This window comes from Semicossyphus pulcher, unplaced genomic scaffold (assembly GCF_022749685.1).
Source record: "Semicossyphus pulcher isolate SPU_LCO1_2020_fin unplaced genomic scaffold, fSemPul1.0.p SCAF_21, whole genome shotgun sequence".
Lineage (NCBI taxonomy): Eukaryota > Metazoa > Chordata > Actinopteri > Labriformes > Labridae > Semicossyphus > Semicossyphus pulcher.
In genome coordinates, this window is record NW_027211695.1 from 21,240,041 (window position 1) to 21,252,706 (window position 12,666).

General features: G+C 46.3%; 1 protein-coding gene across 1 annotated transcript; it reads right to left on the minus strand.

Annotated features, from left to right (window-relative positions):
• Positions 1 to 562: 562 nt before the first annotated feature.
• On the minus strand, positions 563 to 12,133 carry LOC138600474 (putative uncharacterized protein DDB_G0282133; the record flags this gene model as incomplete). Its single annotated transcript, XM_069671892.1, has 7 exons — positions 563 to 1,313; positions 4,374 to 4,473; positions 4,639 to 4,948; positions 5,023 to 5,558; positions 6,352 to 6,998; positions 11,229 to 11,573; positions 11,949 to 12,133. Coding segments are annotated over 7 exons (2,874 nt in total), but the record flags the coding sequence as incomplete, so codon positions are not given.
• Between the last annotated feature and the right edge of the window lie 533 nt (positions 12,134 to 12,666).

The following is a 12,666-nucleotide window of genomic DNA, read 5'->3' on the forward strand; positions in this document are numbered from 1 at the left end:
TGCAGCTGTTGTAGTAGTTGGAGCGGCTGTTGTTGAAGAAATTGTTATGGTTGTTGGAGTAGCTGTTGTTGTTGTTGCAGTGGCTGTTGTGGTTGTTGAAGATGCTGTCGTTGTTGTTGGAGCAGCTGTTGTTGTTGCTGGAGCAGCTGTTGTTGTTGGTGCCGCCGCTGTTGTTGGAGAAACTGTTGTTATTGTTGGAGCAGGTGCTGTTGTATTTGAAGCAGCTGTAGTTGTTGCAGTGGCTGTTGTTGGTGCAGGTGTTGTTGTTGGAGCTGTGGTTGTTTTAGCGGTTGTTGTTGTTGTAGCAACTGTTGTTGTTGGTGGTGCAGCTGTTGTCGTTGGAGGAACTGTTGTTGCAGTGGCTGATGTGGTTGTTGGAGATGCTGTCGTTGTTGTTGGAGCAGCTGTTGTGGTTGCTGGAGCAGCTGTTGTTGTTGGTGCCGCCACTGTTGTTGGAGAAACTGTTGTTATTGTTGGAGCAGGTGCTGTTGTATTTGGAGCAGCTGTAGTTGTTGCAGTGGCTGTTGTTGGTGTAGGTGTTGTTGTTGGAGCTGTGGTTGTTTTAGCGGTTGTTGTTGTTGTAGCAACTGTTGTTGTTGTTGGTGGTGCAGCTTTTGTCGTTGGAGGAACTGTTGTTGCAGTGGCTGTTGTGGTTGTTGGAGATGCTGTCGTTGTTGTTGCAGCAGCTGTTGTGGTTGTTGGAGCAGCTGTTGTTGTTGGTGCCGCCGCTGTTGTTGGAGCAACTGTTGTTGTTGGAGAAACTGTTGTTATTCCTGGAGCAGGTGCTGTTGTAATTGGAGCAGCTGTAGTTGTTGGAGTGGTTGTAGTTGGTGCAGGTGTTGTCGTTGGAGTAGCTGTTGTTGTTGTAGCAACTGTTGTTGGTGGTGCAGCTGTTGTCGTTGGAGGAACTGTTGTCGTTGTTGGAGCGGCTGTTGTTGTTTGAGTAGGTGTTGCTGTGGTTGGAGCGGCTGTTGTTGTTGTTGGAGCAGCTGTTGTCGTTGCAGTAGCTGTTGTTAAATCGGTTGTTGATGGAGCAGCTTTTGTCGTCGTTGTTGGAGCGGCTGTCACTGTTGTTGTTGGAGGGGCTGTTGTTGTTTGAGTAGGTGTCGCTGTCGTTGGAGCGGCCATTGTTGTTGATGGAACAGCTGTTGTTGTTGTCGTTGGAGCAGCTTTTGTTGTTGCAATAGCAGTTGTTCTCATATTGGCTGTTGTTGGAGCGGCTGTTGCTGTTTTTGTTAGAGCAGCTTTCGTTGTTGGAGCAGTTGTCACTGTTGTTGTTTTTACTGGAGTTGCTGTTATTTTTATTTGAGCACCTGTTGTGGTTATTGGAGCAGCTGTTATTGGTAGTGCAATTGTGGTTGTTGGAGCAGCTGTTGATGTCATAGCAACTGTTGTTGCTGTTGGAGAGGCTGTTGTGGTTGTTGGAGCAGCTGTTGTGGTTGTTGGAGCAGATGGTTTTGTTGTTGAAGTAGCTGTTGTTGTTGGAGCAGCTGTTGTGGTTGTTGGAGCAGCTGTTATTGTTTGAACAACTGTTGCTGGAGCGGCTATTGTGGTTGTTGGAGTGGCTGTTGTTGTTGGTACTGCAGTTGTTGTTGTTGGAGCAGCTGTTGTCGTTGTTGGAGTAACTGTTGTTGTTGGAGCGGCTGTTGTAGTTGTTGCAGCGGCTGTTGTTGTTATTGGAGTGGCTGTTGTAGTTGCTGGAGCGTCTGCTGTTGTTGTTGCAGCAGCAGCTGTTCTGGTTGTTGGAGCGGCTGTTGTTGTTGTTGGTTTTGCAGTTGTTGCTGTTAGAGCAGCTGTTGTTGTGGTTGTTTGAACAGTTGTATCAGTTGCTAGAGTGGCTGTTTCGGTTCTTTGAGCAGCTGTTGTTTGTGCAGCTGTTGTTGTTGGAGTAGCTTTTGTTGTTGTCTCTGCAGTTGTTGTTAGAACAGCTGTCGTTGTGGTTGTTGGAGCGGTTGTATTTATTGCAGGAGTGGATGTTTTGGTTGTTGGAGCAGCTGTTGTAGTTGTTGGAGCGGCTGTTGTTGTTAGAGCAGTTGTTATTGTTGTAGCAACTGTTGTTGTTGTTCGTACTGCAGTTGTTGTTGTTGGAGCAGCTGTCGTTGTGGTTGTTGGAGCAGTTGTATTTGTTGCTGGAGTGGCTGTTTTGGTTGTTTGAGCAGCTGTTGTTAATGTTGGAGCTGCTGTGGTTGTCATTGTAGAGGCTGCTGTTGTTAGTGCAGCTGTTGTTGTTGCTGGAGCGGTTGTGTTTGTTGTTGGAGTGGCTGTTGTGTTTGTTTGAGCAAGTGTTGTCATTGTTGCAGTTGAAGTTGTTGTCACTGTTGTTGCTGGAGGGGCTGTTCTTGTTTGAGTAGGTGTTGAGGTCGTTGGAGTGGCCGTTGTTGTTGTTGAAGCAGCTGTCTTTGTGGTTGTTGGAGCGGTTGTATTTTTTGCTGTAGTGGCTGTTTTGGTTGTTTGATCGGCTTTTGTTGTTGTTGCTGCAGCAGCAGCTGTTGTTGTTGTCTTAGTAACTGTTGTTATTGTTGGTTCTGCAGTTGTTGTTGAAGCAGCTGTCGTTGTGGTTGTTGGAGCGGTTGTATTTGTTGCTGGAGTGGCTATTTTGGTTGTGTGAGCGGCTGTTGTGGTTATTGCAGCAGCAGCAGCTGTTGTTGTTGTTGTCATAGCAACTGTTGTTATTGTTGGTACTGCAGTTGATGTTGTTGGAGCAGCTATCGTTTGTGCAGTTGTTGTTGTTGGAGCAGCTGTTGTTGTTGGTTCTGCAGTTGTTGTTGTTGTTCGAGCAGCTGTCATTGTGGTTGTTGGAGCGGTTGTATTTGTTGCTGGAGTAGATGTTTTGGTTGTTGGAGCAGCTGTTGTTGTTATTGGAGCAGCTGTTGTAGTAGTTGGAGCGGCTGTTGTGGTTTTTGCAGCAGCTGTTGTGGTCTTTGGAGCAGGTGTATTTGTTGCTGGAGTGGCTGTTTTGGCTGTTTGAGCAGCTGTTGTTGTTGGTTCTGCAGTTGTTGTTGTAGTTGGTGCAGCGGCTGTTGTTGTTATTGGAGCGGCTGTTGATGTTGTTGCAGCAGCAGCTGTTGTTGTTGTCGTAGCAACTGTTGTTGTTGGTACTGCAGTTGTTGTTGTTGGAGCAGCTGTCGTTGTGGTTGTTGGAGCGGTTGTATTTGTTGCTGGAGTGTCTGGTTTGGTTGTTTGAGCAGCTGTTGTTGTCATTGTAGAGGCTGCTGTTGTTAGTGCAGCTGTTGTTGTCGCTAAAGCAGTTGTGTTTGTTGTTGGAGTGGCTGTTGTGTTTATTTGAGCAGGTGTTGTTGGAGTAGCTGTAGTTGTTGTCACTGTTGTTGTTTGAGTAGGTGTCACTGTCATTGAAGCAGCCTGTGTTGTTGATGGAGCAGTTGTTATTGTTGTAGCAACTGCTATTTTTGTTGGTACTGCAGTTCTGGTTGTTGGAGCGGCTGTTGTTGTTGGAGCAGTTGTTGTTGTCGTAGCAACTGTTGTTGTTGTTGGTACTGCAGTTGTTGTTGTTGGAGCAGCTGTCGTTGTGGTTGTTGGAACGGTTGTATTTGTTGCTGTAGTGGCTGTTTTGGTTGTTTGATCGGCTTTTGTTGTTGTTTCTACAGCAGCAGCTGTTGTTGTTGTCTTAGTAACTGTTGTTATTGTTGGTTCTGCAGTTGTTGTTGTAGTTGGTGCAGCGGCTGTTGTTGTTATTGGAGCGGCTGTTGATGTTGTTGCAGCAGCAGCTGTTGTTGTTGTCGTAGCAACTGTTGTTGTTGGTACTGCAGTTGTTGTTGTTGGAGCAGCTGTCGTTGTGGTTGTTGGAGCGGTTGTATTTGTTGCTGGAGTGTCTGGTTTGGTTGTTTGAGCAGCTGTTGTTGTCATTGTAGAGGCTGCTGTTGTTAGTGCAGCTGTTGTTGTCGCTAAAGCAGTTGTGTTTGTTGTTGGAGTGGCTGTTTGAGCAGGTGTTGTTGGATTAGCTGTAGTTGGTGTCACTGTTGTTGTTTGAGTAGGCGTCACTGTCATTGAAGCAGCCTGTGTTGTTGATGGAGCAGTTGTTATTGTTGTAGCAACTGCTATTTTTGTTGTTGGTACTGCAAATCTGGTTGTTGGAGCGGCTGTTGTTGTTGGAGCAGTTGTTGTCGTAGCAACTGTTGTTGTTGTTGGTACTGCAGTTGTTGTTGTTGGAGCAGCTGTCGTTGTGGTTGTTGGAACGGTTGTATTTGTTGCTGGAGTTGCTGTTTTGGTTGTTTGAGCAGCTGTTGTTGTTGGAGCTGCTGTTGTTGTCATTATAGAGGCTGCTGTTGTTAGTGCCGCTGTTGTTTTTGCTGATACGTTTGTGTTTGTTGTTGGAGTGGCTGTTGTGTTTGTTTGAGCAGGTATTGTCGTTGGACCAGTTGAAGTAGTTGTCACTGTTGTTGTTAGAGGGGCTGTTCTTGTTTGAGTACGTGTTACGTTCTTTGGAGTGACCGTTGTTGTTGTTGGAGCAGCTGTCTTTGTGGTTGTTGGAGCGGTTGTGTTTGTTGCTGTAGTGGCTGTTTTGGTTGTTTGATCGGCTGTTGTTGTTATTGCAGCAGCAGCAGCTGTTGTTGTTGTCGTAGTTACTGTTGTTATTGTTGGTACTGCAGTTGTTGTTGTTGGAGCAGCTGTCGTTTTTGCAGTTGTTGTTGTTGGAGCAGCTGTTATTGTGGTTGTTGGAGCGGCTGTATTTGTTGCTGGAGTGGATGTTTTGGTTGGTGGAGCAGCTGTTGTTATTGGAGCAGCTGTTGTAGTTGTTGGAGCGGCTGTTGTGGTTGATGGAGCGGCTGTTGTTGGAGCAGTTGTGGTTGTTGTAGCAACTGTTGTTGTTGTTGGTACTGCAGTTGTTGTAAGAGCAGCTGTCGTTGTGGTTGTTGGAGCGGTTGTCTTTGTTGCTGGAGTGGCTGTTTTTGTTGTTGGAGCTACTGTTGTTGTCATAATAGAGGCTGCTCTTGTTAGTGCAGCAGTTTTTGTTGCTGGAGCGGTTGTGTTTGCTGTTTGAGTGGCTGTTGTGTTTATTTGAGCAGGTGTTGTTGTTGGAGCAGCTGTAGTTGTTGTCACTGTTGTTGTTGGAGCGGCCGTTGTTGTTGTTGGAGAAGCTGTTGTTGTGATTGTTGGAGCGGTTGTATTTGTTGCTGGAGTGGATGTTTTGGTCGTTGGAGCAGCTGTTGTAGTTGTTGGAGCGGCTGTTGTTGCTGTTGTTGTTGCAGCAGCAGCAGCTGTTGTGGTTGTTGGAGCGGCTGTTGTTGTTGGAGCAGTTGTTGTTTTCGTAGCAACTGTTGTTGTTGTTGGTACTGCAGTTGTTGTTGTTGGGGCAGCTGTCGTTGTGGTTGTTGGAACGGTTGTATTTGTTGCTATAGTGGATGTTTTGGTTGTTTCAGCAGCTGTTGTAGTTGTTGGAGCTGCTGTTGTTGTTGCAGCAGCAGCAGCTGTTGTGTTTGTTGGAGCGGCTGTTGTTGTTGGAGCAGCTGTAGTTGTTGTCACTGTTGTTGTTGGAGGGGCTGTTGTTGTTTGAGTAGGTGTCACCGTTGTTGGAGCGGCCGTTGTTGTTGTTGGAGAAGCTTTTGTTGTGATTATTGGAGCGGTTGTATTTGTTGCTGGAGTGGATGTTTTGGTCGTTGGAGCAGCTGTTGTAGTTGTTGGAGCGGCTGTTGTTGCTGTTGTTGCAGCAGCAGCAGCTGTTGTGGTTGTTGAAGCGGCTGTTGTTGTTGGAGCAGTTGTTGTCGTAGCAACTGTTGTTGTTGTTAGTACTGCAGTTGTTGTTGTTGGGGCAGCTGTTGTTGTGGTTGTTGGAACGGTTGTATTTGTTGCTGGAGTGGATGTTTTGGTTGTTTCAGCAGCTGTTGTAGATGTTGGAGCGGCTGTTGTTGTTGTTGCAGCAGCAGCAGCTGTTGTGTTTGTTGGAGCAGTTGTATTTGTTGCTGGAGTGGTTGTTTTGGTTGTTTGAGCAGCTGTTGTTGTCATTATAGAGGCTGCTGTTGTTAGTGCAGCTGTTGTTGTTGCTGGAGCGCTTGTGTTTGTTGTTAGAGTAGCTGTTGTGTTTGTTTGAGCAGGTATTGTAGTTGGAGCAGTTGAAGTTGTTGTCTCTGTTGTTGTTGGAGGGGCTGTTGTTGTTTGAGTATGTGTTACGTTCGTTGGAGTGACCGTTGTTGTTGTTGGAGAAGCTGTTTTTGTGCCTGTTGGAGCGGTTGTGTTTGTTGCTGTAGTGGCTGTTTTGGTTGTTTGATCGGCTGTTGATGTTGTTGCAGCAGCAGCTGTTGTTGTTGTTGTCGTAGCAACTGTTGTTGTTGGTACTGCAGTTGTTGTTGTTGGAGCAGCTGTCATTGTGGTTGTTGGAGCGGTTTTATTTGTTGCTGGAGTGGATGTTTTGGTTGGTGGAGCAGCTGTTGTTGTTGGAGCTGCTGTTGTTGTCATTATAGAGGCTGCTGTTGTTAGTGCAGCTGTTGTTGTTGCTGGAGCGGTTGTGTTTGTTGTTGGAGTGGCTGTTGTGTTTGTTTGAGCAGGTATTGTCGTTGGAGCAGTTGAACTTGTTGTCACTGTTGTTGTTGTAGGGGCTGTTCTTGTTTGAGTACGTGTTACGTTCGTTGGAGTGACCGTTGTTGTTGTTGGAGCAGCTGTCGTTGTGGTTGTTGGAGCGGTTGTATTTGTTGCTGGAGTTGATGTTTTGGTTGGTGGAGCAGCTGTTGTTGTTTTTGCAGCAGCTGTTGTGGTTGTTGGAGCGGCTGTTGTTGGAGCAGTTGTGGTTGTTGTAGCAACTGTTGTTGTTGTTGGTACTGCAGTTGTTGTTGTAAGGGCAGCTGTCGTTGTGGTTGTTGGAGCGGTTGTCTTTCTTGCTGGAGTGGCTATTTTGGGTGTGTGAGCGGTTGTTGTTGTTGTTGCAGCAGCAGCAGCAGTTGTGGTTGTTGGAGCGGCTGTTGATGTTGGTTCTGCAGTTGTTGTTGTTGTTGTTGGAGCAGCTGTCGTTGTGGTTGTTGGAGCGGTTGTATTTGTTTCTGGAGTGGCTGTTTTAGTTGTTTGAACGGCTGTTGATGTTGTTGCTGCACCAGTTGTTGTTGTTGTCGTAACAACTGTTATTGTTGTTGGTACTGCAGTTGTTGTTGTTGGTACTGCAGTTGTTGTTGTTGTTGTTGGAGCAGTTGTCATTGTGGTTGTTGGAGCGGTTGTATTTGTTGCTGGAGTGGATGTTTTGGTTGTTGGAGCAGCTGTTGTAGTTGCTGGAGCGGCTGTTGTTGCTGTTGTTGCAGCAGCAGCAGCAGCTGTTGTGGTTGTTGGAGCGGCTGTTGTTGTTGGAGCAGTTGTTGTTGTCGTAGCAACTGTTGTTGTTGTTGGTACTTCAGTTGTTGTTCTAGGAGCAGCTGTCCTTGTGGTTGTTGGAATGGTTGTATTTGTTGCTGAAGTGGCTGTTTTGGTTGTTTGAGCAGCTGTTGTTGTTGTTGGAGGTGCTGTTGTTGTCATTGTAGAGGCTGCTGTTGTTAGTGCAGCTGTTGTTGTTGCTGGAGCGGTAGTGTTTGTTGTTGGAGTGGCTGTTGTGTTTTTTTGAGCAGGTGTTGTTGTTGCAGCAGGTGTTGGAGCAGCTGTAGTTGTTGTCACTGTTGTTGTTGGAGGGGCCGTTGTTGTTGGAGCAGCTGTTGTTGTCGTAGCAACTGTTGTTGTTGTTGGTACTTCAGTTGTTGTTGGAGCACCTGTCGTTGTTGTTGTTGGAGCGGTTGTATTTGTTGCTGGAGTGGTTGTTTTGGTTGTTTGAGCAGCTGTTGTCATTATAGAGGCTGCTGTTGTTAGTACAGCTGTTGTTGTTGCTGGAGCAGTTGTGCTTGTTGTTGGAGTGGCTGTTGTGTTTGTTTGTGCAGGTTTTGTTGTTGGAGCAGGTGTTGTTGTTTGAGCAGCTTTAGTTGTTGTCACTGTTGTGTTTCGAGGGGCTGTTGTTGTTTGAGTAGGTGTCACCGTTGTTGGAGCGGCCGTTGTTGTTGTTGGAGCAGCTGTTGTTGTGGTTGTTGGAGCGGTTGTATTTGTTTCTGGAGTGGCTGTTTTGGTTGTTGGAGCGGCTGTTGTTGTTGGAGCAGATGTTGTTGTCGTAGCAACTGTTGTTGTTGTTGGTACTGCAGTTGTTCTTGTTGGAGCACCTGTCGTTGTTGTCACTGTTGTTGTTGGAGGGGCTGTTTTGGTTGTTTGATCGGCTGTTGTTGTTGTTGCAGCAGCTGTTGTTGATGTCGTAGCAACTGTTGTTATTGTTGGTTCTGCAGTTGTTGTTGTTGTTGGAGCGGTTGTTTTTGTTGCTGGAGTGGATGATTTGGTTGTTGGAGCAGCTGTTGTTGTTATTGGAGCAGCTGTTGTAGTTGTTGGAGTGGCTGTTGTTGGAGCAGTTGTGGTTGTTGTTGCAACTGTTGTTGTTGTTGGTACTGCAGTTGTTGTTGTTGGAGCAGCTGTCGTTGTGGTTGTTGGAGCGGTTGTGATTGTCGTTGGAGTGGCTGTTGTGTTTGTTTGAGCAGCTGTTAGTGTTGTTGGATGTGCTGTTGTTAGTGCAGCTGTTGATGTTGCTGGAGTAGTTTTGTTTGTTGTTGGAGTGGCTGTTGTGTTTGTTTGAGCAGGTGTTGTTGGAGCAGTTGTTGTTGTTGATGGAGTGGATGTTTTGGTTGGTGGAGCAGCTGTTGTTATTGGAGCAGCTGTTGTTCTTGTTGGAGCACCTGTCGTTGTTGTCACTGTTGTTGTTGGAGGGGCTGTTTTGGTTGTTTGATCGGCTGTTGTTGTTGTTGCAGCAGCTGTTGTTGATGTCGTAGCAACTGTTGTTATTGTTGGTTCTGCAGTTGTTGTTGTTGTTGGAGCGGTTGTTTTTGTTGCTGGAGTGGATGATTTGGTTGTTGGAGCAGCTGTTGTTGTTATTGGAGCAGCTGTTGTAGTTGTTGGAGTGGCTGTTGTTGGAGCAGTTGTGGTTGTTGTTGCAACTGTTGTTGTTGTTGGTACTGCAGTTGTTGTTGTTGGAGCAGCTGTCGTTGTGGTTGTTGGAGCGGTTGTGATTGTCGTTGGAGTGGCTGTTGTGTTTGTTTGAGCAGCTGTTAGTGTTGTTGGATGTGCTGTTGTTAGTGCAGCTGTTGATGTTGCTGGAGTAGTTTTGTTTGTTGTTGGAGTGGCTGTTGTGTTTGTTTGAGCAGGTGTTGTTGGAGCAGTTGTTGTTGTTGATGGAGCAGCTGTCATTGTTGTAGCAACTGCTGTTTGTGTTGGTACTGCAGTTGTTGTTGTTGGAGCAGCTGTCATTTGTGCAGCTGTTGTTGTTGGAGCAGCTGTTGTTGTTGGTTCTGCAGTTGTTGTTGTTGGAGTAGCTGTCATTGTGGTTGTTGGAGCGGTTGTATTTGTTTCTGGAGTGGCTGTTTTAGTTGTTTGAACGGCTGTTGATGTTGTTGCTGCACCAGTTGTTGTTGTTGTCGTAACAACTGTTATTGTTGTTGGTACTGCAGTTGTTGTTGTTGGTACTGCAGTTGTTGTTGTTGTTGTTGGAGCAGTTGTCATTGTGGTTGTTGGAGCGGTTGTATTTGTTGCTGGAGTGGATGTTGTTGTTGTCGTAGCAACTGTTGTTGTTGTTGGTACTGCAGTTGTTGTTGGAGTGGCTGTTGTGTTTGTTTGAGCAGGTGTTGTTGTTGGAGCAGCTGTAGTTGTTGTCACTGTTGTTGTTGGAGGGGCCGTTGTTGTTGGAGCAGCTGTTGTTGTCGTAGCAACTGTTGTTGTTGTTGGTACTTCAGTTGTTGTTGTTGGAGCACCTGTCGTTGTTGTTGTTGGAGCAGTTGTATTTGTTGCTGGAGTGGTTGTTTTGGTTGTTTGCGCAGCTGTTGTTGTCATTATAGAGGCTGCTGTTGTTAGTACAGCTGTTGTTGTTGCTGGAGCAGTTGTGCTTGTTGTTGGAGTGGCTGTTGTGTTTGTTTGTGCAGGTTTTGTTGTTGGAGCAGGTGTTGTTGTTTGAGCAGCTTTAGTTGTTGTCACTGTTGTGTTTCGAGGGGCTGTTGTTGTTTGAGTAGGTGTCACCGTTGTTGGAGCGGCCGTTGTTGTTGTTGGAGCAGCTGTTGTTGTGGTTGTTGGAGCGGTTGTATTTGTTTCTGGAGTGGCTGTTTTGGTTGTTGGAGCGGCTGTTGTTGTTGGAGCAGATGTTGTTGTCGTAGCAACTGTTGTTGTTGTTGGTACTGCAGTTGTTCTTGTTGGAGCACCTGTCGTTGTTGTCACTGTTGTTGTTGGAGGGGCTGTTTTGGTTGTTTGATCGGCTGTTGTTGTTGTTGCAGCAGCTGTTGTTGATGTCGTAGCAACTGTTGTTATTGGTGGTTCTGCAGTTGTTGTTGTTGTTGGAGCGGTTGTTTTTGTTGCTGGAGTGGATGATTTGGTTGTTGGAGCAGCTGTTGTTGTTATTGGAGCAGCTGTTGTAGTTGTTGGAGTGGCTGTTGTTGGAGCAGTTGTGGTTGTTGTTGCAACTGTTGTTGTTGTTGGTACTGCAGTTGTTGTTGTTGGAGCAGCTGTCGTTGTGGTTGTTGGAGCGGTTGTGATTGTCGTTGGAGTGGCTGTTGTGTTTGTTTGAGCAGCTGTTAGTGTTGTTGGATATGCTGTTGTTAGTGCAGCTGTTGATGTTGCTGGAGTAGTTTTGTTTGTTGTTGGAGTGGCAGTTGTGTTTTTTTGAGCAGGTGTTGTTGTTGCCGCAGGTGTTGGAGCAGCTGTAGTTGTTGTCACTGTTGTTGTTGGAGGGGCCGTTGTTGTTGGAGCAGCTGTTGTTGTCGTAGCAACTGTTGTTGTTGTTGGTACTTCAGTTGTTGTTGGAGCACCTGTCGTTGTTGTTGTTGGAGCGGTTGTATTTGTTGCTGGAGTGGTTGTTTTGGTTGTTTGAGCAGCTGTTGTCATTATAGAGGCTGCTGTTGTTAGTACAGCTGTTGTTGTTGCTGGAGCAGTTGTGCTTGTTGTTGGAGTGGCTGTTGTGTTTGTTTGTGCAGGTTTTGTTGTTGGAGCAGGTGTTGTTGTTTGAGCAGCTTTAGTTGTTGTCACTGTTGTGTTTCGAGGGGCTGTTGTTGTTTGAGTAGGTGTCACCGTTGTTGGAGCGGCCGTTGTTGTTGTTGGAGCAGCTGTTGTTGTGGTTGTTGGAGCGGTTGTATTTGTTTCTGGAGTGGCTGTTTTGGTTGTTGGAGCGGCTGTTGTTGTTGGAGCAGATGTTGTTGTCGTAGCAACTGTTGTTGTTGTTGGTACTGCAGTTGTTCTTGTTGGAGCACCTGTCGTTGTTGTCACTGTTGTTGTTGGAGGGGCTGTTTTGGTTGTTTGATCGGCTGTTGTTGTTGTTGCAGCAGCTGTTGTTGATGTCGTAGCAACTGTTGTTATTGTTGGTTCTGCAGTTGTTGTTGTTGTTGGAGCGGTTGTTTTTGTTGCTGGAGTGGATGATTTGGTTGTTGGAGCAGCTGTTGTTGTTATTGGAGCAGCTGTTGTAGTTGTTGGAGTGGCTGTTGTTGGAGCAGTTGTGGTTGTTGTTGCAACTGTTGTTGTTGTTGGTACTGCAGTTGTTGTTGTTGGAGCAGCTGTCGTTGTGGTTGTTGGAGCGGTTGTGATTGTCGTTGGAGTGGCTGTTGTGTTTGTTTGAGCAGCTGTTAGTGTTGTTGGATGTGCTGTTGTTAGTGCAGCTGTTGATGTTGCTGGAGTAGTTTTGTTTGTTGTTGGAGTGGCTGTTGTGTTTGTTTGAGCAGGTGTTGTTGGAGCAGTTGTTGTTGTTGATGGAGCAGCTGTCATTGTTGTAGCAACTGCTGTTTGTGTTGGTACTGCAGTTGTTGTTGTTGGAGCAGCTGTCATTTGTGCAGCTGTTGTTGTTGGAGCAGCTGTTGTTGTTGGTTCTGCAGTTGTTGTTGTTGGAGTAGCTGTCATTGTGGTTGTTGGAGCGGTTGTATTTGTTTCTGGAGTGGCTGTTTTAGTTGTTTGAACGGCTGTTGATGTTGTTGCTGCACCAGTTGTTGTTGTTGTCGTAACAACTGTTATTGTTGTTGGTACTGCAGTTGTTGTTGTTGGTACTGCAGTTGTTGTTGTTGTTGTTGGAGCAGTTGTCATTGTGGTTGTTGGAGCGGTTGTATTTGTTGCTGGAGTGGATGTTGTTGTTGTCGTAGCAACTGTTGTTGTTGTTGGTACTGCAGTTGTTGTTGGAGTGGCTGTTGTGTTTGTTTGAGCAGGTGTTGTTGTTGCAGCAGGTGTTGTTGTTGGAGCAGCTGTAGTTGTTGTCACTGTTGTTGTTGGAGGGGCCGTTGTTGTTGGAGCAGCTGTTGTTGTCGTAGCAACTGTTGTTGTTGTTGGTACTTCAGTTGTTGTTGTTGGAGCACCTGTCGTTGTTGTTGTTGGAGCAGTTGTATTTGTTGCTGGAGTGGTTGTTTTGGTTGTTTGAGCAGCTGTTGTTGTCATTATAGAGGCTGCTGTTGTTAGTACAGCTGTTGTTGTTGCTGGAGCAGTTGTGCTTGTTGTTGGAGTGGCTGTTGTGTTGGTTTGTGCAGGTTTTGTTGTTGGAGCAGGTGTTGTTGTTTGAGCAGCTTTAGTTGTTGTCACTGTTGTGTTTCGAGGGGCTGTTGTTGTTTGAGTAGGTGTCACCGTTGTTGGAGCGGCCGTTGTTGTTGTTGGAGCAGCTGTTGTTGTGGTTGTTGGAGCGGTTGTATTTGTTTCTGGAGTGGCTGTTTTGGT